General features: G+C 45.6%; 1 protein-coding gene and 1 pseudogene across 4 annotated transcripts in view; one reads left to right on the plus strand and one right to left on the minus strand.

Moving 5' to 3' along the window:
- The window catches only part of MORC2 (MORC family CW-type zinc finger 2), a 48,240-nt gene extending 31,308 nt beyond the window's left edge, over positions 1 to 16,932 (plus strand). For all 4 annotated transcript variants that reach the window (XM_035099052.2, XM_060269504.1, XM_060269505.1 and 1 more), the window contains 20 exons: positions 29 to 188; positions 589 to 700; positions 1,827 to 1,952; positions 2,888 to 2,967; positions 3,381 to 3,463; positions 3,630 to 3,715; positions 4,237 to 4,377; positions 5,676 to 5,830; positions 6,008 to 6,136; positions 7,470 to 7,575; positions 8,378 to 8,507; positions 9,105 to 9,179; positions 9,280 to 9,678; positions 10,122 to 10,265; positions 11,864 to 11,918; positions 12,388 to 12,529; positions 12,847 to 13,041; positions 13,483 to 13,576; positions 16,065 to 16,253; positions 16,646 to 16,932. In XM_035099052.2, coding sequence (XP_034954943.2) covers positions 29 to 188; positions 589 to 700; positions 1,827 to 1,952; positions 2,888 to 2,967; positions 3,381 to 3,463; positions 3,630 to 3,715; positions 4,237 to 4,377; positions 5,676 to 5,830; positions 6,008 to 6,136; positions 7,470 to 7,575; positions 8,378 to 8,507; positions 9,105 to 9,179; positions 9,280 to 9,678; positions 10,122 to 10,265; positions 11,864 to 11,918; positions 12,388 to 12,529; positions 12,847 to 13,041; positions 13,483 to 13,576; positions 16,065 to 16,253; positions 16,646 to 16,714 — 2,670 coding nt within the window. In that variant the 3' untranslated portion in view covers positions 16,715 to 16,932. The remainder of the gene's footprint in view (positions 1 to 28; positions 189 to 588; positions 701 to 1,826; positions 1,953 to 2,887; positions 2,968 to 3,380; positions 3,464 to 3,629; positions 3,716 to 4,236; positions 4,378 to 5,675; positions 5,831 to 6,007; positions 6,137 to 7,469; positions 7,576 to 8,377; positions 8,508 to 9,104; positions 9,180 to 9,279; positions 9,679 to 10,121; positions 10,266 to 11,863; positions 11,919 to 12,387; positions 12,530 to 12,846; positions 13,042 to 13,482; positions 13,577 to 16,064; positions 16,254 to 16,645) is intronic.
- A 1,971-nt stretch (positions 16,933 to 18,903) lies between these two features.
- Positions 18,904 to 19,430, minus strand: LOC118076343 (CDGSH iron-sulfur domain-containing protein 1-like; annotated as a pseudogene).
- Positions 19,431 to 23,503: the final 4,073 nt, after the last annotated feature.

Raw genomic sequence — 23,503 nt, forward strand, 5'->3', positions numbered from 1 at the left:
GTCTATTTTTTTTCTTTTTAAATGGTAGGTAATTGTTCCACTGCCCACCTGGAATGCTCGTACTGGGGAACCTTGGACAGACAACATGGAGAAATTCTCCATTGAGACTGAACTAATTTACAAGTATTCTCCCTTTAAATCAGAGCAGGAAATAATGGAACAGTTTAACAAGATCTCTGGGGACAAAGGTGAGAATATAATCTTCATAAGGTCAGAGTTTTGTGCCCCCCCCCAAAAGCCCTATACAGTGGTACCTCTACTAACGAATGTTTCTACTTGCGAATAGAGCTCCGTCCGCCATCTTGGATGCGGTTTAAATAGGATTTTTTCTACTTATGAATTTTTAGATAGGGTTGCTTCTACTTACGAAATTTTTCTCCCAATGCATTCCTATGGGATTCGACTTACAATTTTTGTCGACTTACAAATGTGTGTTCGGAACGCATTAAATTTGTAAGTAGAGGTACCACTGTATATGCCAAATTTGATGCTTGTGCGTATGATAAGAGCCTAATGCTTATGGGTTTTTCCCTGCAAAGAAGGAATGGGTATATGACTGAGTTAATATTGTTGTATCTGATGCCTCAGGGACTCTGGTGATAATCTTCAACCTCAAACTGATGGATAATGGTGAACCTGAGCTGGATGTGACCTCAGATCCCCGAGACATCCAGATGGCTGAAACACCACCTGAGGGAACGTAAGCTTGATGCAACCTAAGCTTCATGTCTAAGTCTGTTTCTAGGAACCAAATTACTTCATAGGGAAGGGCATCCCTTGCTTGTAGCAGCTGAATTATTTTTGTGCTTTGGTGCAAGTAGAGGTTCTCTGTCTTCATTTAACCCTTCACGGAGGAGATTGCGGGTTGAATGACTCAGATATAGGAAGTATAATTTTATGGGCTTGTGAGCACTCTGAGATACAGGGGAGTCACAGCTGGCTCTTGAGGAATGTTTAAATTCAAGGCCTGTTTCTAGCTGACAGGATCTAGAATTGAGACAATGGTCAGTCACAGGTATTCACTTGAGAAACAGAAAGTTGGGAATGTGTGAATGTTAACACATGGAATGTAGTGTTAAAGCCATGTCCACATTTAATCCTCTTTCAAGGAAAGCTCACTTCAGAGTTCTCTTAATGGGCTTACTGAAGAATCTACCAAGTTTGGCTTTCTGTTGTTTGTAGTTGCCCCGTCTCCTCCCTCGAGTTCCTTCTCACACACAGAAAAATTAGGAGAGTTAGGGATTCCTCTCTCAGTTTGCACTAACTGTGGCAAAAGTCAGAAATGGAGGGGGGTGGGGTGGAACATCATGCCTGCCCTGCAGTAAGACCAATAATTTCACAGCAACCTTCAGAATAAGGGCAGAAGCCATGAGAGAGATTCTCATGGCTTCCGACTTCCTCCAAAGGTGCTACAAACACAGAGGTAGGAACCTGTCGCTCTCCAGACACCTCTGGGGAAATGAAGACAGATTCACTTAGCTTTGAGTTAGGTGGGGGGGAAGAGCGTAAGGGTTGTCATGTTCAGCCCAAACCAAATTGATTGGGTGAAGACGTATGTCCTTACCTGGGTTTAACTGGGTTGCCCTGACTCTCTTTGCACCCTGGGAATGTGTGAATAATCTTGGTCTCCTTTTCTACACACGATGATGATCAGCTAGTGAAAGGGTAGAAGGCTGCTTTTAAGGGGCTGCGGATGGTTTTCTGCCTTCTGCCTCCTTTGACTTCCTGTCAGGGAACCTGTGATTTCTGCATTGCAGGGGGTTAGACTACATGACCCTTGAGGTCCCTTCCAACTCTAAGATTCTATGATCTTTTCCCTCTTTCAGGAAGCCAGAGCGTCGTTCCTTCCGTGCTTATGCTGCTGTGCTCTACATTGATCCCAGAATGAGAATATTTATCCATGGACACAAAGTGCAAACTAAGCGTCTTTCCTGCTGCTTATTCAAGCCTAGGTATGAGTCATAGCCAAGGGTTTACTTTACGAGGGGGCTGTTTGTGCCTGCTTGCCACAGTTTAGCAGCAGGGTGAAAAAGTTGCATAGGGCTTGTCCACACTTACCTTTTGCCCCACACTTTCCAGGCACAGGCCTGTGCTTTAAATCTCTGTGTCAGCACTCCCCCTGCTCCCCCCCTCCGCTCTTTCTCTGTGAAGTCTTCTCTTTAACACTGAATTGGAACAAATGACAAAGGGACAAAAATAGTGCTCGGACACAGAGCTTTAAAGCATGGACCTGTGCCTAGAAACGCGGCACAAAAGGAAGACTGAATGAGCTCAGAATGAACAGTGCCATTTCGCCCCTGCACAGCACCTCATCTTTTCCAAATGTAGGATCATTGGCCTTGCCCTCTTCCACCTGTGGGAAGATGCTGGCTTTGCCTCTCTGCCCTGTGTGTGGAATGCACAGGTTGAGGGAGGTGGTGTGCTTTGTTTTACAGAACCTTCTAGAAGGCTCTTCCTGTGGCCTGGAGAGACTGTTCTTATGTGTAAGACTGCATAAAATGTCCATTCAAAGGACATTACAAAATCTAGAGCCCACATCACCTTGCTTACAAGTAATATCATATAACTACTTAGTTTATTCAACAAATAATCTTGATCCAGGGCGCCCAGTTTTTCAAAGTCTCATAGTTATTTACACCTCCAGCACCCCCGTTACCCCCTTGCCTCTTAGCACCCCCTAGGTAACACCCCTCGGGGGGGGGAGTGTACCACCTACTTTGGGAATCACTAAATTACAGAATCCCGATAAAGAACTTGCTGCCTAAATAAACTATACAATAAAAGTGATACTTTTATCTGACTTCAGGGACTTTGGGTCAATAGTTGTATCTAAAGATTGCTGTTTAACACAATGTTTTCTCTCTCCTGCCTCTGCCCCCTCTGGCAGGATGTACAAATATACTTCCAAGCGGTTCAAGACCAGAGCAGAGCAGGAAGTGAAGAAAACAGAGCACCTGGCTCGGATTGGTGAGTTCCAGGGCTGGGTGAGTCCGCCCATCCATCTGCTGCCTCAAAGTTCTGATAGCCGAAGTGATTCCAGTCCAGTCCTGCTCTTTGTGTTCCTTGAGGAATTTTTCACTTGATCAGCAATCAGATGGGCATCTACAAACACACACACATTGGTCTTTACCTTTGTCAGGTCATTCCATTAAACTGAATGCACCCGTATCCTGTCTGTTTTCTGAACCAGGTTCCCTAGGTCGGCTCATGGATATCATTGGAATAGAGGTAGCTTCTTGCTTCTGCTGTGTAGATTCTTGCTTTTTTCTGATAAACTACATCTAATACAGTTTCCCCGAGAGCCTGGATTTTTGTTTTTTGTTTTGTTTTGGTTTTGCAGTTCTGTTTGCATTGATTCTACTGTCTCTTTGCGTTTTCAGCTGAAGAAAAGGCTCGGGAAGCTGAGAGCAAAGCCCGTGCTTTGGAGCTGCGCTTGGGAGGGGACCTCACAAGGGAATCCAGGGTAAGATCTGTAGTGTCTGGTGGTGTCATTCTGTCTCACCGCTACCATTGTAGAATGCTTTTTTAGGGCCACTAAGGAGAAGTTGTGTGTATAAAAACACAAACTTTAGGTAGTGCTCCACTGTTCAAGATTGTGTAACAATTTTAAGAGTGCTTCACATCCACAGGTCATGCTGCGCCAAGTCCAGGACGTGGCGATAACCATGCGTAGAGAAGCAGATGTTAAGAAGATGATCAAGGAGGCAAAGCAGCGGTGAGTGGCAGAGCTCAGCTCCAGTTCTTCCATGCCTCTTGTTTTGTTCCCCTGCTGATAAGCAACCCTCAAGTTTTAATGAGGTATGGACAGTTCTGGATTTGACCAAAGTTGAAAAACACTGTTCTTGGCAATCCAGAGATCATGCTGGGTGTAACTGCTTTTAGAGATTTTAATTGTTTTTGGAATGTTTAACTGACCTAGAATGTTTTTGCTTTGTTTTCAAGAGGAAGGGCAGGGTATAATATCAAGAATTCAGCAAAAAAGTCAGAATTTTTGTCATGTGCAGACCCACATTTGTTGTACACTCACCCTTTTCTCGTCCATACAGTTTCAATCCCCTGTCTCTCCCCCCCCCCCCACACACTTTCCAATAAGTAACCCACAATACACTCGTTATTTGTTGGAAGCATTTGACATGTGCGCCCTCCTGGGCACTGGGAAATATGTTGGCTGTTCTGTGCTTTGCCAATGGAATCCAAGCCTTACTTGCTTGTCTTTTCTCTACATCTTTGTTGCAGAGCCCTCAAGGAGCCAAAGGAGCTGAATTTCATCTTTGGCGTGAACATCGAGCAGCGGCATTTGGATGGGATGTTTATCTATAACTGCAGCCGACTGATTAAGATGTATGAGAAGGTGGGCCCGCAGCTGGAGGGTGGCATGTGAGTTTCTTGCAGAGACCTCTAGTTAGTTCTTGCCTTAATGACAGGTAAAGTGAATCGGCCTGTTTCCTCCTGTGTTATGTGAGTCTTGATCAGCCCCATCCCCACCCTCATCTTCCACTTGGTGTATTCTGTACTTTAAAAGGAAATGGAGCTGTGGCAAATCACGTTCTGCAAGTTGTATAAATTATGCAACTTCAGCTCATTGCACAGTTATTTTGCATGCTTTATTCAGTTCTTACTATCTTAAGAACATAAGAATAGCCTGTTGGATCACGGCACCTAATCCAGCATCCTGTTCTCACTGTGGCCAACCAGATGCCTCTTCTGGAAAGCCAAAAAGCAGAAATATATGTTCCAGGGATATGGAGAAAGCACTTTCTCTAATTCCCTCTGATTGCATATGAATGGTTAAATATATTGTGAGGAGTAATCCATTGTTGGTTTTGCATGTATATCCTGAGTTGCATCTTCTAAATTGTTAAAGGTCCCCTCAACCACGAGTTGAAACTTCAAGGAAACAGAGATTTCAGGTAGTGAACTGCATTGTTCATAAGAACAGGAGGCAAACTGAGTTGATCATGGTGCCCAACTGATCCTAATTGCAATTTGACAGAGAGCCTTTGCTCTGCACATTACACAGATGATATTGTCAGGGTGACACTCTTAGATTAGATAACCTGTTTCCAGCAGGACATTATCATAGGGAACCACCTGTCCATGTTGTGCAGAGATGCATGTGCAACTCATGATTACTAGAAACAAATGCATGTTGTTCGTGGCACAGCATTAACTGAAAGCTTCATCTGTGGACAAATTTCACAGCTGCTGTAGCAGCCAGTTTTATTCATTCATTGGGACCCTGTTTGCTGGAGCCTTTAATTGCATCAAGCCTTTTCATTTTAAACATAAGAAGGGCCTACTGGATAAGGCCAAGGACCCATCCAGTTCAGCATCCAGTTCTCACCCAGATGCCTGTGGGAAACCAGCAAGCAGGACCCAACCACAAGAGCACTCTCCCCTCCTGCGGTTTCCAACAATCGGTATTCAGAAGCATGTTTGCCTCTGACTCTGGAGGCACAGCATAGCCATTGGGGCTGGTCACCATTGATAGCCTTCACCTCCATGAGTTATTCCATCCTTGATAATTAATTAACCCCGCTCCGTCTGCCCTTCACTGAACCAGGTTCATGTTTGATGTAGTGGGAAGGAAGGAGCCTGTCTTTTGACTCTGTCCTCAGGCCGGAAGTTGGGTTGCTGCCTACAAACTTATCACTGTTGTGTTTCCTCCCGCTCAGGGCATGTGGCGGTGTTGTCGGAGTGGTTGACGTCCCCTACCTGGTTTTGGAGCCGACACATAACAAGCAGGACTTTGCCGATGCCAAGGAGTATCGGCACTTACTAAGGGCAATGGGAGAACATTTGGCTCAGTACTGGAAAGATGTTGAGATTGGTAAGCTGCTCTTGCAAGCTGGTGGGAAGTTGGGCATGGAAGAGGAATGCTAGGCACAGGGAAGGGACAATGGATAGTTATTACATTTTGTGTGTGTGTGCGTGCGTGCTTGCTTGCTCGCTCGCTCACTCGCTCGCTCATCTTGATGTTTCCTTTCTTTCTTTTTAAACCCTCCAGCTCAGAAAGGTATAAGCAAGTTCTGGGATGACTTTGGCTATTTATCTGCTAACTGGAACCAGCCTCCATCAAATGAATTGCGTTACAAGCGGCGGAGAGCCATGGAGATCCCCACCACCATTCAGTGCGGTACGTCTGGTAGTGCTGAGTTTCCAGCATTCCAGGATTGGAAAGGGGTTTGCAGGGAGTTGAAGCCCCAGCAGTGGCTTAGGCGGCAAAACAACCAAAAATATAGTGATAAAAGGCTATATTGACACCATGCATATTCAAAGCATGTGGCTTCCGCCAAAGAATCCTGGGAACTGATTTCTTAATTTTGCTGGGAACTAGGAAGTGGGGAGGGGGTGGGGTTCCAGCCCTCTCTTGATGTTCTTTTTTCCTGGGGGGGGGGGGAAGCAAAGAAACAACAGGCATATCATTGTCATTATTACTTTTACCCCTGCAGTCATCATCCAAGTCCCTTCTCTCCTCAGGAGGTCTGGAAGCTGGCAACATTAGAGTGGTGGCTTCCCGCATGTGGAACACGCTCCCCAGGGAGACTAGCCTGGAGCCATCATTGCATATTTTTAGGCACCAGACAAAAGCATTTGTTTTCCACTAGGCCTTTGGCTTTTAATTACCTGTGGCTTCCTACAGTGGGTGGGATGTTTTAATGTACAGTAATAACTCCACGAACGTCCACCTTGTCTAGCGTCCATTCTGGCGAATGTCCGCAGCAAACCCAGAAGTACAGTCATACCTTGGGTTAAGTACGGTGTGGGTTGCGTACTTTCAAGTTGCGTACTCAGCGGACCCGGAAGTGTTTACTTCCGGGTTCTGCCGCATGTGCAGAAGCGTTGTGCGTGCTTCGCACTCTATCGGCGCTCAGGTTGAGTACTTTTTGGGGTGCAAATGGCCCACCCCAGAACAGATTGAGTACTCAACCCAAGGTACCACTGTACTGGAACGGGTCACTTCCGGGTTTGCCGCTCGCACGTGCACAGAAGCAGTAAATCACGCTATACGCAGAATCGCAAACCGCTCCGCGCACGTGCGCAGACACGCCACTTTGCCCTGTGTCCTTTTCAGCTAGCGGCCAGGGCTCTGGAATGGATCCCGGCCGCAAAACGGGGTACGACTATAGTTCTTTTAAAGATTTGTCTCTAAGATTTTTTAAATGCTGGCTTAAGTGTATGTACACGTTTGTTTCTTATTTAAAATATTGTAAGTCACTTTGAGTTGCTGTGGCAAAAAAGCAACTAATAAATTTAATAAATAATCCAAAATTTATGAATCATCCCAAGGTGATTTACAATATAATCACATGGAATAAAACAGTTGCCTAAAAAGCAGTTAAAACAATTACATATTTAGTGTTTGTTCACATTAACAAGTCCTTGCTTGCAGGCCCTGGGTGCAGAGTGGGTTTCTTTCATCTGGCTTTGCAATTTGCTAACGGCATGATTTGTCCTTGTGTCAATAGACTTGTGTCTGAAATGGCGGACCCTCCCCTTTCAGCTCAGCTCTGTGGAGCAGGAAAACCCAGACACCTGGGTTTGTTCCATGAACCCCAGCCCTGATCAGGACAGGTGAGGATGTGTTATGAAGCTCTCTGATCTCTCTTAATTTAGTAATCTGCACAGCAGTCTGTAAGAGCTAGCTTGCAACTGTGCAATAGTAGTTGGGGGGGCATATTTGACAGAGCCATATGTTTTCCCATCTTTGCCATAGGAGGTTTTTTTTTATAAACCTAGGCCATTTAAAATAACCCACATTCTTGTAATCTGATTTTCTCAATCTGTTATCTGAGCTTTCTTGTGTATCTGCATTTATTAGTTGTTACATTTCTCCTGCTCCCAGAAAGAGCTATTTTATGCTGCTTACCATTGTTTTGAAATTTGAAATTTTTATTATTATAAAGTAACCATTTTGTATTTTCTGTAAGCCATCCAGAGAACCTATGTTTTTTATGCTGCCATGTAAATAAAGTCAAGGGAGAAAGACATGGGAGACCATAGAAATCATTCAGGTGAGAGATGCAATGGAGCCTATAAGCAGGACCTGGGCTCAACAGCAACTTCCCTCCTGTGGTTTTCTGCAGCTGGATTCCAGAAGCATTTACTGCCTCTGTGGAGGCAGAGCGTAGCCCATCAGCGTTACAAGATGTTTTACAGGCTTGACAACTTGAGCCCACATCTTTCCCCCCCTTGTCCTTTCATTCATTACAGAGAGGAGCCTGTATGGTGTGGAAGTTTAGCCTCTGGACAGAGCAGGTGTTTTTATCAAACTTGCTCTGGGTTTGTTTGTTTGTTTTTTTTACTTGCGCTCCTGTTTACATTCTTCATCTGCCTTGGTAAAGTCTTCCTACTTTCTTTTTCTTCTCCCTGGCAGGTGTGAAACTCCTGAACAGAAGCAGAAGGTTCCCCTGTGTGTGCTGCGGAAAGAGAAGTCTCAGGAGGAAAAGCAGAAAGAGCTGTCAGATAAAATTCGCCAGCAGCAGGAGAAGCTGGAGGCGCTGCAGGCAAGTCTGGACACTGGGCCCCCCGATCTGCAGTCTCTCTCATTCTTTGCCAGTGACGCTGTATATTCAGTTGTCTCTTTCAAGTGAGCTTCTTGTTGGAATGCTTTCAGGTGGTGGCAGGGTCATAGAATTACAGCCACTAGCCACTAGGATATTATATGGGCAGCCAATGCCCGCCCCCCCCCCCGGATCTTGATCTGCTTTTGTGACCCCACCCACCCCCAAATTTGAACTGGAAATTCTCCATTTTTGTTTCAGCCCTACATAGCAGCAAGTGTTGTGGTTTGCAGATGTAAACTGAGCCAGTAACAGATAGAGAACTTGTGTTGTCTTGAAGGTAGCACGATTTCCCATATTAACTCACGTTCGGCTGCTGGTGTTGCATGTGTGTGCAAACCAGCCCCTCCTTAGTTTGTAGCAATCTCAGTCTGAAAAGCATTGCCCCACCTCACCTAGTGGGGCTTCACTGAGTCATCAGGCACTTACTACAATTTCTCAGGGATGAAGCGGGTCTGTGAGGTTTGCTAAGGGAGTAGGTTTCAAGCCAGCAGTGGCTGTTCTTAACACAATGGCTTTGTTCCATCTGCTCCGCTGCAGAAAACTACTCCAATACGTTCCCATGCTGACCTGCGGAAACTGCCCTTGGAAGTCACCACCCGCCCAACACTAGAGGTGAGTGCCACCCCCTTCCATTGCTGCCTGTACACCTGTTCTCCGCACTTAGCCTGAGCTGACTTTGCCTTTTCTCTCCTCCTCCTCCTCCTCCTCACAGAATTCAGATCCGCTGAGCAGGCCGCAGCGGCCACGCTCTCCCCCTCTGCCAGAAGTGATTCGAAATGCTCCCAGCAAGCCTCCTGCCCCACTGACCACTTCCAGGTCCACTGGCCATCAGAATAAGGGGCCCCCACCACGGCCAGCCATCAGCAGCTCTAAGCCGCAGAGTTTGGTCTCTAGGGAAGATGCCAGGTTTTCCAAGACGCAGAATCACATGGTGGCGACACCCGGGAGGTCCGCATCCACCCCGGTCAGGCCCGCCTCCAAGCCTGCAGCAAGTGGCAGGGTGCCCCCTGCGCCTCTTCAGAACGCCAAGAGCCACCACAGAACCCCCAGCCCAAAACCTGCAAAGGGACAGCTGTCGCTGAAGAAATCGCCTGTTGTGAAGCACCCCCAGGTGAGGCACACACCTCCTCTGTAAAAACCAATCAGATGCATTTATTATTACAGTCAGCGGCCAGCATTAAGAAACCAGGATAAGAAACACATAGGGTGTCCCTTCAGGGCATCTGGCTACTTTGAGAAAAGGATGCTGGACTAGACGGGCCCCCTTTGGCCGGATCCAGCAGGGTTCCTCTTATGCTCGCCAACTTTGCTTTGTGGAAGGTCTCACATTTAATCTCCAGCATCTCTGGGTAATTGCCTCTGCCTGAAACCCTGGAGAGCTGCTTCCAGTCAGTGTCAACAAGTGTGCGCTTGAGGGGTTCAGAATCAACATAAGGCCCCTTCCTGCCTTCACGTAGCTGTGTTGTGCCTCTGCCTTTTGGAAGTGCGACCGCATGGTCCGTGGAGCAATGCGTCTTCCTTGTGGTGGTTGAGTGCGTGTCTTAATCTCTGCAGGCTTCAGGTTCCAAGAAGAGAAGCATTAGCTCAATAGAGGATGAATTGGAAGAGGAAACTGGGCCAAGGAAAGAGAAGAGGAAACATGGGCGACACGTGACAGTGAAAGAAGAGAAGAAAGATGCCAACGAGGTGGAGGTGGAAGTGAGTGAGAAGTTTGCAAGTCTGGTTTTGCCATTCAGAATCCCTTAAAGTTTCTGTTCTTTGTCCCTGTTCCATCTCCATTGGAACTTTTGCCAAAGTATGGACATCTATATTTTGTGAGTGAAAACTGTCTGGAGCACGGGCAGGCAACCTAAGGCACATTGGACAGATGCGGCCTAATCACCTCAATCCGGCCCACGGACAGTCCGGGAATCAGCCTTTTTTTACATGAGTAGAATGTGTCCTTTTATTTAAAATGCATCTCTGGGTTATTTGTGGGGCATAGGAATTCATTCATTTTTATTTATTTTTTCAAAATATAGTCCGGCCTACCACATGGTCAGAGGGACGGTGGACCGTATCACGGCTGAAAAAGGTTGCTGACCCCTGGTCTGGACAGACAGTTCTGACAGTCAGATCCAAGACGAGCAGCTAAACAAGCTGAATTTGTCCTCCCCTTAAACTCCTCGAGTGAAGGCTGCCAATTGACAGAGTGCATTATCATGTCTTTCCTCTGCTTGAGCTCAGATATAGGACATGGAGATAAAATCCCTAATTGCCTCAATGTTCTGTATTTCATCTTTAAGCACAGGTAGGACATGATAATGTGTTCCATCAAATGGCAGCCTTCACTCGGTTTCACAGCAAAAGCTATCAGATGTGTATTTTTTGCAATTAGTAGAAGTGCCAAACCTGTTTTAAGATCACCTTTGTTTTTCTCATGACTTTAACTCCATTAAAATACCTGTCCATTATTTGTCAAGTTTTGACTTACAGTTTCACCTGGAGTTGGGCATTTGATTTATCAAAAGAAATCCGCTTCATTAAGCGGTTAAAGCTTGTCATATCATGGGCAGCGATTTTAAGTGGAGTTCAGGTTATGAGAACAACAAGGAAAGTAATCTTAAAAAGGTTTGATGCTTGTGTTAATTACAAAAGCAAATTTGATTGCTATTGTTATGAAACAATTACATGGCTAATTACATGGTCTCCTTAGTTCCAGTGCTCTACCCAATCTAACCACTAGGCAATGACTTTAAGCAGTGATGACTCTTTGTGTTCCTGCCTGGAAATTCCTGCTTTGCTGTGCTGCTATAGCTTAACTCTGACTGCTTCAGGGCTAATGAGCAATCTTCCCTGCATAACATCATAATTTAACTTGTAAAAATCATCAGTACTTTTTCACACAGCACAGAGTTAACTATAGAATTCACTCTCACAAGAAGCAGTGATGGCCACCAACTTGGATTGCTTTAAAAGAGGAGAAATTCACAAAGAATAATTGCTTTACATTTAGTATTTTATTTATTATTATTTCTTGATAAGGCCACCAGTAGCTATTAACTTCTGTCCTCAGTTAGAGGATGACTGCTCTAGTCTTTTGTTCTAGGTGCCAATGGCTGCAAGGCTATTGTGTTTAAGCAATATATTAACATTTTTTTCTCCATAAGTACTGCTTATCCCCAGCCCAGAAAGTTGAGTGCAAATGAAAATGCGCACAGATAGTTTTTTGCTGAATTCTAAAGCTAGCTTTTTGTTGGGTCTTCTTTTAGTTAGTAAAGTACTCTGTGCTGAGTCTCTGTTATCTCTGCTTTCAGCTGACAGACAGCGGAGGGGAAGAAGACTTGGCAGAACTGAAGAGGGCACAGAAAGGTAAGAAATAAGTCGCTTGGTCTCTGCACCTACTTGATTCTTCCAGGGGAGCAAAATGGTGCATGTATTGAGCACCACGATGACTGCAGGTTTCGGGCAGATCTGTTCTACATCAATTAAGATTATAGTTCCAGGTTAAAGCAAAACAATCTGGCTTCAAATGCAGCCGCTGTGACTGACCCTTAAACCTGCATAATAATGAATGGGATCAAGCTGTATCTTTTTCTGGCACATTAAGCGATGTAATTTCCATGGGATGCAGTTTCTGGATCGAACAGAGAGCTCGGAACGTCAATCCTATTTGAAAGCAGTTCTAACATACTCCCAGGTTTATTTTTGTGCCTGTTGTCCCGTAATAAGGGCATGTTGAGAGTGGTCTCCGACCAAACCTTAAGGAGATGCCAGAACATTTGCTTGCTTTGAAAACAGATGCTTAATGCCAGACTTTCTGCCCTTCTGTGCACCTCAGATAAAGGGCTCCACGTGGAAGTCCGCGTGAACAAGGAGTGGTTCACGGGCCGAGTTACAAATGTGGAGATGGGCAAGAAAGGTATCCGCTGGAAAGTGAAGTTTGACTATGTCCCGACAGATACCACCCCAAGAGATCGCTGGTAATTTTTGTGTGTGTAGAATCATAGAATTGTAGTGGTGGAAGGGACAACAAGGACCATATTGACCAGCCCCTTGCATTGTAGGAATCACAGCTATATTGGGATGCAGGGGCTGTGGTAGCTGCTGCCTCTAGCACAGTGTATAGACAGGGAAAGGGAAATGAATGCCAGCCAGTATTGGTCATCACCATGTAAAGCAAATCTTTGGTACCCAGGGAATGGCTGTCAGCACATCAGTTCGCCGTGGGGAGGCAGCAAAGACTCTTACTCTGGTCTTTAGGAAGGATTCCTTGTGATGTGTCTGTTGCTTCCTTCAGGGTCGAGAGAAACAGCGAGGATGTTCGACTCATGAAGCCTCCCTCACCAGAACTGCGAACTCCAGACACTCAAAAGCAACAGAAGGAAGACGTTGCGCCCAAGCCCTCTACCTCAGAGTGTGTCCGGACTGAGCCAGACACCACCGCTTCCAGCAACAGCCATGAGATTGTAGACTTACTAGCTCAATCTCTCCGGTGAGCCTCTTCGCTAAGCAGCTTTATAGATGTCAGCTTAATTTTGGACTCCTGCTTTTGCTTTTAACATCCTGTTGTCAATGTGATGTTCTTACTGTATCTGACCTGTTACCTGCTGTGGAGTTTCTTTTGTTGGGACAGAGAAAGTGCCAAAAATATTAATATTCTGTGCCTGAGCAATCTAAACTCTGCAGCCTGTGCCAATGCTAATTGAGTAACTTTGCATAATTTATTCTGCCTTCATTGGGGTTCCACCAGGCATTGCATCATATCTTCAGAATCGCAAGGAGTAGAAACTTGCTGTATTAATGAAAAGGGAGGCGGGGAGAATAAGCTGTGCAAGAAGATGAGCTCTGTACTCTGTAAAATATTCTGTGTTCTCCAAATTGTAATGCACACATAGTCTTGCTCTTCTTAGCATGCTTGTTTTTGTTTGGGCAGGAATTGCTTGCGGTACTTCTTACCCCCAAATTTCCCCATCTCCAAGAATGACCTGAGTGCCATGAATTCAGAAGAGTTAGCAGCTTTCCCTCTGGTAAGTCCTGTGCTTACAGTGGCGGCAAGACCTGAGCTGGTGGCTGCTCTTGCTTCATTCTTAGCTTCTGCATCAGTTGTTCCCTGTTTTTTTTGGGGGGGGGGCACAGCCCACTTGGTTCCATGAACTCATCTCCAGTGTCCCCTACCCAACCCTATGAAAAAGCATTATTCAGAATAGCGGTTTGCACGACCCACTAAGGAAGATAATCACAAAATAAAATCCAGCAAGTTGGAATAGTTACACATTCTTGCTGTTGGAAACATACAGGTGAAGGAAATTTATAGCATAAAATATCCATACATAACTCAGCTTACCAGACATGCACAAACCTTCACCTACCACAGATGTGCAGTAACTAATTTATATGAAAATCAATAGCTATAGCAAATAATTGTCTGTCTTCTGACTTGTGACAATACAGAATTGTAAATATAAATGTGACCAAAGGAAATAGCTTTGAAAGTGATGAGCAGTAAAACTTTAAATATGAAACAAGGAAGGTGTTTGCTTTAGGCTCTAGCCTGGTCAATTGCAAATAAGCATTCAGTGCACTTAGGGGGAGCACCTCCAGCACCCCCATGTCTTCCTGTTGTCTCATTAGCGCCCACCTAGGTAAACCTCTCCAGGGGGTGGTACCACCCACTTCGAGAACCACTCCTCTATACTTTGCCAGCTGCCAGTTTTTAGAGAGGCAGAATGCTACCCTTTTAACTCAACGTTGCACTGGCTTTAGTGAGACATTTTTTGGAGTCAGTGGTTATGATATCACCATCCATAATTGTAACCTTTTATAATGTACTAGCTGGCCCTGCCACGCATTGCTGTGGGTTATTTGTGTGATTTCCCCTACCCTGTGCCGATCCATGACATATCCCTGTGATTCCCCCCCTCATCCCCCTCCCTCATCCCTGTGAACCCCCCAACTCTGTCCTGATCCATGACCTATTTTCCCCCCACCCCCTAACCCTCCCACTTACCCCTGTGATTTCCCTCCTCTCCTCTGTCCAACCCCCCCCTCCCCGGTTATCCCTGTGACCCGTTCATTTTGCACACAATCATTCCCCCAATGTGCATGTTCTGTAAAATTTTGCCCTGTCCCAACCCTGACTCCCCTACCCACATGTGTTATGTGAAATAACATTTATTCTACCCAAAGGCATGGCCCTGTAAAAGGCCCATATTCAGTTGATTCTATGCTGTGGCCTATTCGGGGGGCCCCCATCCCCCCCAGGCAGGCCCCTGAATCCACTCAGCCTAGTCTGCAAAGCCAAGGCGAGATACTGTGGAGAGGGCAGGTTTCATCCCTGTGTCTCCCCCTATCCTGTTCTGACCCATTACCTATCCCTGCCCCCTATTCGGGCCCCCCATCCCCCCCAGCAGGCCCCTACCTCCACTTGGCAATGTTGGGCCTTGTTGCTGCAAAAGGCCTGTTTTAAGTTGGTTGCTTTGGAATTTTGTGATGTCATCTGGTGGCGCGGCTTTGCAGGCAGCAGTGGGCGATCTGCTTTTCTACTGGATGCTGCTGGAGTCTTCGGAGCTTCTGCTGGTGATGTCTAATTTGGGCGCCACTTTTTTGTGTTTAATCATTATTTTAGGTATGAAAGGTTTGCTTTTTTGGAGAAAAAAATTATGCCAGATCTCTCACTGATGGGCATGGAACGTTGTGGCCAAATTTGTTACATTACAGTTCAGCGGTTACGGAGAAAGGCTGTTACATCCGCGTGCACAATGCCTACATTTATATATAGAGAGAGATAAAGTGCCTAAATTAGGAGCCAAACCCTCAGATTATAATTTGAATGTACCACAAAGGGGAGAGAAAAGGGTTGCCTGACACCTTTTGTGCAAGCGTTTAAGATAAATGAGAGACCCATTTGGAATGCGAGCAACTCTTGTCCTTTTCCAGACACTTTTTAGTCAGCAGAGGGCAGCAGACTGCAGGGGTGGAAGACAGATCTTAGTTAATTGCAAAAGCAGAGGCTTCCACTGTCAAATTGACAGTTTAACTCCAATTAATTTTTTTTGCCTTTTGGCAAACATGGGTATTATTTTAAGAGAAAGAAAAACAGACAGACAATTTTGCAGCAAAAGATTGCAGTGTATCTACATCCTCAGACAGGATGCCTTGTGGCACTCTTCAGGGTGAGGGAAGGAATCAGACACTTTGGCTACATCCACACTTACTCCTCTTCACAGACCTACACTTCCCAGAGTTCCCTGGGAAGAGATAGTGATTATTAAAGCGCTCTAGGAATTGTACCTCTCCAAGGGGAGCAGAGATCTCCTCACAACTCTCAGCACCCTTTAACAAACTACAGTTCCCAGGATGCTTTGGGGGAAAGCCATAACTCTTTTAAAGTATGGTACTGCTTTAAACGTATGGTGTGAATGTGGCCTCCCACTGCATAAGGACATATTGGAACAATACATGTGGCTTATCTTGAAACTCCTAGAACCAACTCTCTTGTGTCTTGCCTCCCTGCAGAAAGAATATTTCAAGCAGTACGAGAAGGGGCTGCAAAACTTATGCAACTCCTACCAGACTCAAGCTAACGCCCAGGCCAAAGCCTCTGAAGAGAAGCTTCACATCCAAGAACAGAAGCTCATGGAAACAAAAGAGAAACTCCAGAAGCTAAGGACTAACATAGTAGCACTGCTACAAAAAGTCCAAGAGGTGAGTGAGGCCCCAGCTAGAATTGCAAAAAACTGGACATGTTTTTTCATTATAACTTTTTTATTTAAATGTAAATTATCATAGAACTTTGGTTGCATCTACTCTGCTGTACAGAACACATACTTATATTGCTATTCTACATATTTTCTTGTTAATTCCCCCTTCCTTCTGGCTATAAGGAAATGTAAGAAATTTGTTTCCATGCTCATAATCACAAAAATACAACAGGCAGAATCTTGCAGAATCTCAAAAATCTGAGCATATTTTTAACCTGGTGTCCTCCAGATGTTTTCAGCTACGACTCACATCAGCCCCAGCTAGCAAGCAGTCACCCTACTGTATCAAATGCTTTCTCATAGACATTGAACTATATTTCCCTTTGCTGGTTTCAGGACATTGATTTCAATACAGATGACGAACTGGATGCATACATTGAGGACCTGATCACAAGGGGAGACTGACCAGCCAATTGGATTCCAATACCCGTGTGAAGTTGGTTCCCCGGGAAATCCCAGAGTGATGTGTAGAGAAGTGTGGCCAAGGACATTAGACACTGTATTGTATTAGTGTGCATTGGAGTACGACTTGTTCTTAAGACCCTTTTTTTTACATATGTAACAGAAGTGCTGTTGAAGGTTATTAGCCTTTTGTTTATAAATATTTTGGAAAAAAACAACAACCTGTAGTAATAATAATAGTAATAATAATAATAATAGCACAAAACTCAATGCATTCCTTGGTGCAAAGGATTGATCTGTGGCCTCTGTTAAGCTTAAGATATGTGGTGGGTTATGCTTGTTACGAAGACGTACAGTGGAGCTTATAAACCGTGCTGCTGGCACAAGGGCAACCCTGTGGGTGTCTCTTTACAGGAAGAAGCCACAAACAACAAGCCTCACAGCCAGAAAGCGTTCCTTGTGCAGTAGTGGGAGAGCAAACCTCTGCCAACAGAGGGTGTGTAGCTCAACCCAAAAAAGGGCTTGGGGCTGAGTGTCAGTAGGTCTTTAAACTTGTGCTGATACCATGGAGACGTTGATCAGCGTTAAACCTTAGGTACCGTGTCATACCATCTTCAGCATGGCAGCAATAAGCTTGAATGAGCAGATTCTCTCTTTTAGGATGCCTTGGGGAGGTGGGGGGGGGGTCCTAACTGATTTTCAGGGGACCTTTATCACACTTCTGTGTATTACAGGGAGAAATTGCTCCTGCCACCTTAGTTTTCTGATCATAAAGAGGGGCCACAGCTCAGCAGTAGAGTTTGTGCATATGGTCCTGGTAACGTCAGTTAAAGGTGAGATGTCTGGGAGTAACCCAGGGTTTAAGTCCTTGGGGAAACTGCTGCTCCTGCTTCAAGTGGCATCTTTCTGGCCAAGCTTGGCTAACCCTTGCTTGCAAATTGGCTGCTTCCACATTGTTTTTTTTTAATTATTTTTATTTCAAAACTAGGTGGCCCGGGCACGCGTTGCTGTGCCTGGCTCAGGGTCCTTGTTTCCCTGGAAAGGGGGAGGATGTGTCCCCCTCCCGGACTATGTGTGTCCGTCCCCCCCTGTGTCTCATCCCTGTGATTCCTCCCATCCTGTCGCTACCCATGAGGTATCCTGTCCCCCCACCCCTGGGTCATCCCTGTGACTCCCCCCGCCCTGGCTCAACCCATGACCTATTCAGGCCCCTCCCCCCATGCCCCACCTAGGGCTCCACTCGGCCTAGTCTGTAAAGTAAAGCCTGAGGCCTAGTATGTAGGCTGTAAAGTAGAGCCGAGGCCTAGTCTGAAGGCCTTGGCTTGGCTTGGAAGTAAATGCAAGCCAAGGCCTCCGCCCTGTCTCCATTCCTTGGCCCCCACCCTTGGAAAAGGAATGTCAGCTTCTGGGTTCTGTTTCCCAGCATGCACTTTTGGGTGAGTTGTGTGTTCTGAAACGGGGTTTGGGGTTTTTTACCTGGCCCAGGTGTGACATCTGTGTACGGAAAGTGTCTTAGGTTACTCTCTTATTTGCATGTGGCGTTGTGTCCAAATTTCAACGCTATCGGTCAAGCGGTTTCATTGAACATTGGAGAGGAACGGACATGCCCAGTTTACATTTATATATATATAGATAGATAATTTAATGTATTATCTTCCCATACATAGTTCCGAGTACATTCTAAAGGTTTTTTTTTTAAATACACTTAATGAGAATGCACATTTTACAAGACAAAACAAAAGCAAGGTCACAAGTATTCATTCCTAACATACATTGTAGTGTTTAAGCAAGGCAAACACCATGAATTACCGCAGTGTTTCTCAACCTTTTTTGGGCCACGGCACACTTGTTCTGTGAAAAAAATCACGAGGCACACCACCATTAAAAAATTTAACTCTGTGCCGCCCTATATTATAATTATGACTGTAAGAAACACTTGCCAAATATTGCTTTCCTGCGAGTTAGTGCTGTGTATCGGCGGCCGCCAGGCTCGTTTGCACTGAGCTTAGGGAAAGAGGAGGAGAAATATTGCTTTCTGGCGGGTCAGTGTAGTGTATTGGCGGCCGCCAGGCACGTGACAATGCAAATCACCCTTCTCATCGCCGCACGTCGCGGCACACCAGCCAGCGTCTCGTGGCACACTAGTGTGCCGCGGAACAGCGGTTGAGAAACGCTGAATTACCGTACATCAGTTGCAGCATACTGTATACTACACATCTAAAAATCTTTAGTGAAATGACTTCAGACCTCATTTTTACACCAATTACAAGTGAGCAGAAAACACTGCAATATGGTTGTTTGTGCGGTGTCCAGATCATTCATCATTTATGCATCTTTTCTCTTGATGGTCAGAGGTCCCACATTGTCTCCCGTTTCATCATTATGGTTTGTATGAGACCCATCACACAATGGAAACTTCTTAGATCTCCCAACACCGGCAGTACACAGCTTTCTCCCCCAAATCTTCCATATCAAATGCATGAACTACCTTTCATATTGTTCCATATCCAGAACCATCTTTCTGGATATTGGGATTTACCATCCCATTACAGCATCTGTCCTTGCTGATAAATCTTTTGTAAGCAAGATATCCAATGACTGCCGCTCCAGCAGCAAACGAAACGGCTGCAATCCATTCAACCCTCAAGGAAGAATTCGACCTGAGCCCCATGACTGCAGCCCCGGACGCACACCGAGCGGCCACCCCCTACTTCCATATTGTTGAGTCTAAGTCCCAAGCGCTTTGCTAGATTACCAATTCTCTGAGGTACTACTCTGTCCTTTAAAAGAATGTAACCAGTTCTGTCCTTTATAAGGAGAGATAAGACCAAAAGCATTAGCTAGTGCACAGTTGCATTAATAAAGCTGGCATTTACAGCATCACTTCAGGACAGATTTTATGAGGTTGCTGAACGATCACACAGGTCGGTGTGTTATTCTCACAGTGAAATGGGTCTCTCAGAAAGGGTTGCAGGAATGATGTCTTCCAGCACTTGGCAATTTCCAATAGTTTGGGGTGGTGGTGTTTTTTAAGAAGCTACTGTTCCAACCCATAAAAAAAACCCAACTAGACAAGGAGGCCTTTTGCAGTCTAAACACAGCTGACTGTGCAGTCCCTCAATAACAGCAGAGCTCAATAGAATTTAGGGAAAATTTGGGACTCAAACTCCCCTTTTTGCTGCCATTTCTCTTTCTTGAAAAATAAATAATAAACTTCAATATCAAGCCAAAAAAACAGGAAAAGAGGCTCTGTCTCTGAGGACGCCCCAGCAAGTGTACTAGCGTGGCAAACTGAGCTGACCCTTGCAGCTGCTGCAAGCATCTAAGAAACGTTAGGAAAAAATAATCTCTTCCCCAGTTTTGATTAAGACAGTGACAACACTTAGTAGCTGTTCCCAGAGGGGCCATCCCCGAGAAGGGAAGTGGGCCCTCCCCCACCCACCCCTTTTTCTATAGAATTGTGAAGAGAGACTTCAACCTCCAGACGGATGCTTCCTGCAGAGCGGCCGATTCAATCATGCTGTTAAGGTGGACAAAAACAAGACCCTCACCTGTGCCCCATACTAAATAAGGAAAATGTTTGAAGTGATTGAGAGTTGGCTTGCCTTGAAGCAGGTGGGCTCAGGGGAGTGGAGAGGAAATAAACAGCTTGTGTGTGCAAAGTGATAGGGAGCCATGAAATCATGCAGTGCTACAGCTGTCCAGAAAAAAAGATAAACAGCAACTCCTGCTTTGTTATTTTCCAAGGAGTTTATGGGAGCTCCCATAGGTTCACGTCAACAGAGAATTACTCGTTATTTATTAGTTTATATACTGCTTAAATGCCAGATGGCTTCTGAGCAGTTTTTGTCAAAGAATCAGCATTGGAAGGGACCCTGAAATTCATTTACTCCAACCTTCTGCAATACAGTGGTATCTTGGTAGTCGGAACGGCTTGTCTCCCGAACAAATTGGCTCCCGAATGCCGCAAACCCGGGAGTGAGTGTTCTGGTTTGCGAATGTTTTTTGGAAGCCGCATGGCTGACGGGGCTTCGGATTGAGTGCAGGAAGCTCCTGCAGCCAATTGGAAGCTGTGCCTTGGTTTTTTAACTGTTTCGGGAGTCAAACGGACTCTCAGAATGGATTAAATTCTAGAACCAAGGTACCACTGTACAGGAATACACAGCTGTCCCATACAGGGATTGAACCTGCAACCTTGGTGTTATCAGCGTCACGCTCTAGCCAACTGAGCTATCTATAAAATCAATTCTGAGATCCATGCACATTTGAAATACCCAATAGCCATTTCATCAGAGCATTAAAACATCCTTAATTTTAAAAGCATTACAATTAAATAACATCAGAAGTGCAAGGGCAGGCTTCCCTAAACAGATGCGTCTTCAGGAGCCAGTGACATGCAAATACGGATGGAGGTGGTGTATTTCAGCAGGGAATGCATTCCAGCCACACTACAGCCACCAATCTTCGAAGACCCAGTTCTTTGTTACCGCAGACTGTTAATATCAGACTGGGTTCTGTCTGATGGTCATAGTGCCCTTGTGGACTAGTTCCACAAATCCATTTTTTTTAGTGCAAACTATAGTGGTGCCTCGCTTAACGAATGCCCTGCTTAACGAAATTTCCGCTTAACGAAATGTTTTTTCTAGCGGAGGTTGCCTCACTAGATGAATTCATTTTACGAAAAATTCGTCTAGCGAATCACGGTTTCCCATAGGAATGCATTGAAATTCAATTAATGCGTTCCTTTGGGCAAAAAAAATTTCAATGCATTCCTATGGGATTCGCTAGACAAATTTTTCGTTGTAAGAAAAGACCCGTGGAACGAATTAAATTCGTCTAGCGAGGCACCACTGTAGTTGTAATGGTATGTCAGGACCTAGCTATGACTTCAGCATAGTGAGGTGGTGATGCTTAGCCAGAATTTGGGTACATATTTATTATTTTAATTCACTGGGTCATGGGCATGATTATGATTTGTCATTTTCTTTATATATGTTTCTGCCTTGGACCTCAAAAGCGATGCAGAGCGGTTTGCTGGCCCATTCCACCCTGGACGCTCATCAGAGGCTTCAACAAGTGGGGAGTGTTTTGTACTGTCTTCCACCTGAGCCCTCAAATATTGCAAAGAGCTGCTCAAGGAACAGACTGGAGACTTGTTTCTTATCTAATTACATACCAGACAAAAGGAATGGCACACGCTGGAGAAGAAAGGCAGACTTTAGACAGGTGTCCTTTACAATATGACCCGCTGCAATGCCTGCAGTGGGAGTCTCCCAGTTGGTCCTGCTCAGACTGGGACGCAAAGCCCTTACAGTATGTCCCTTCGCACCCCTATTTTAGCAACCAGGTGGGGAAAGCCATTGATTGAGTCAAAGGGGGGTGAAGGAAATAGAAGTACTTATTTTGCAAAATTCATATCCCATTCTTCAGCCCTTAAAATGCCCTCATGCAGATTCAGCAGAAATGTTACTTCATGCCTACTCTACAAGTCCTTCCTTCTGTCAGGAACAGTGTTTTCCTAACACTTGCATGGTGCTTTTATTATTTTATTTTCCCAGGACCGACAAAAGTACAGCAGTTACATTCGCAGCATGTTAAAGATCATGGATCAGAGCAAACCAGAAGATAAGGATTTGCAAAATAAGGCTTTAGTGCGGGTGTGGGGAACTTTTGGCCACCCATCAGCCCCCAGAAAGCACGGCCAATCAGCAGCCTCTGGACAGCCAAGCATTGCCCACACCTGCTTTAGTTGGTCATGAGAAAGGGGGAGATATTCGCTACATATTGGAGAGATTTGACCAGTGGGAACTTAGATCAGAGGTGCAATAAAGCATGGCAAACTGCTTTCACTTAAAAGAAGAAGAGCCTGCTGGGTCAGGCCAGTGGCTCTTCTAGTCCAGCATCCTGTTCTCTCAGTGGCCACCCAGACATCCGCAGGAAACCTGCAAGCAGAACATAATGCCCAAGGGCGGGGAGGAAATCATAGGACCCAATTACAGCCGCTTGCTCCAGTTTTATTATTTGCACACAGATGGGAGTATGAGCAACTGAGGAGCCATGCAATTAGCTGAGATTGTAGGTAGCTGCATCTGCCTATAAAGACCATCCTAACTGCCATCGCCGCAAGCTGAAAGACAAATGCACAATCACTAGTTGATTGATTCCCTTTTGTGGGCTTCCCCAGCTGGGCCTTGCTGCTAAGACACACGTGCACACTCACTCACTCCTACCATCATCACTGTGCCCTATTTTACAGTGGCTGCTCTGTGCTGGCAAGGAGGTGCAGCTGCTAAGAACAGCCCTTGAACTGATTAAATAGCCGCCGCCCCCCAACCTCCTATTGATAAGACGGGCAAATAAAGCCATTTATTGTCCACAAATGGCAAAGCCCCCCCCCCCCCCGAACCTGAGCTCAGCAGCAGCCTCTTCTGAAGGTAATTCTCCCCACCAACTACCCCGCTTTCTGCTCCAAGCTGCCCCCATCACCACAGCAACCTCCAGTGAAGCTGGAGGTATCTCTGCCTCCTGCCAGACATCTGGGCCGGCCGTGTCATTGAGGTTCCTTGCGGAGATAAGCAAAGATTTATTCCTTTTTCTGCAGCTGTCTGGGACCCTGGGCTTTTCCTCCACCAGCAAGAAAGCCTCAGCTGCTGATGTTTTCACCCATGCCAGGAGGGGAGGGAGCTGTGCAGCCCCCCCCTTACCCAAACCAGATTTCCTACTTCATTTTGGACACTGGCGCCTTGTTGCACCCCCTGTAAATTCTGGCGTTCCACCTCGGCTCCCTTGGGA

Source organism: Zootoca vivipara, chromosome 17 (assembly GCF_963506605.1).
Source record: "Zootoca vivipara chromosome 17, rZooViv1.1, whole genome shotgun sequence".
Classification (NCBI taxonomy): domain Eukaryota; kingdom Metazoa; phylum Chordata; class Lepidosauria; order Squamata; family Lacertidae; genus Zootoca; species Zootoca vivipara.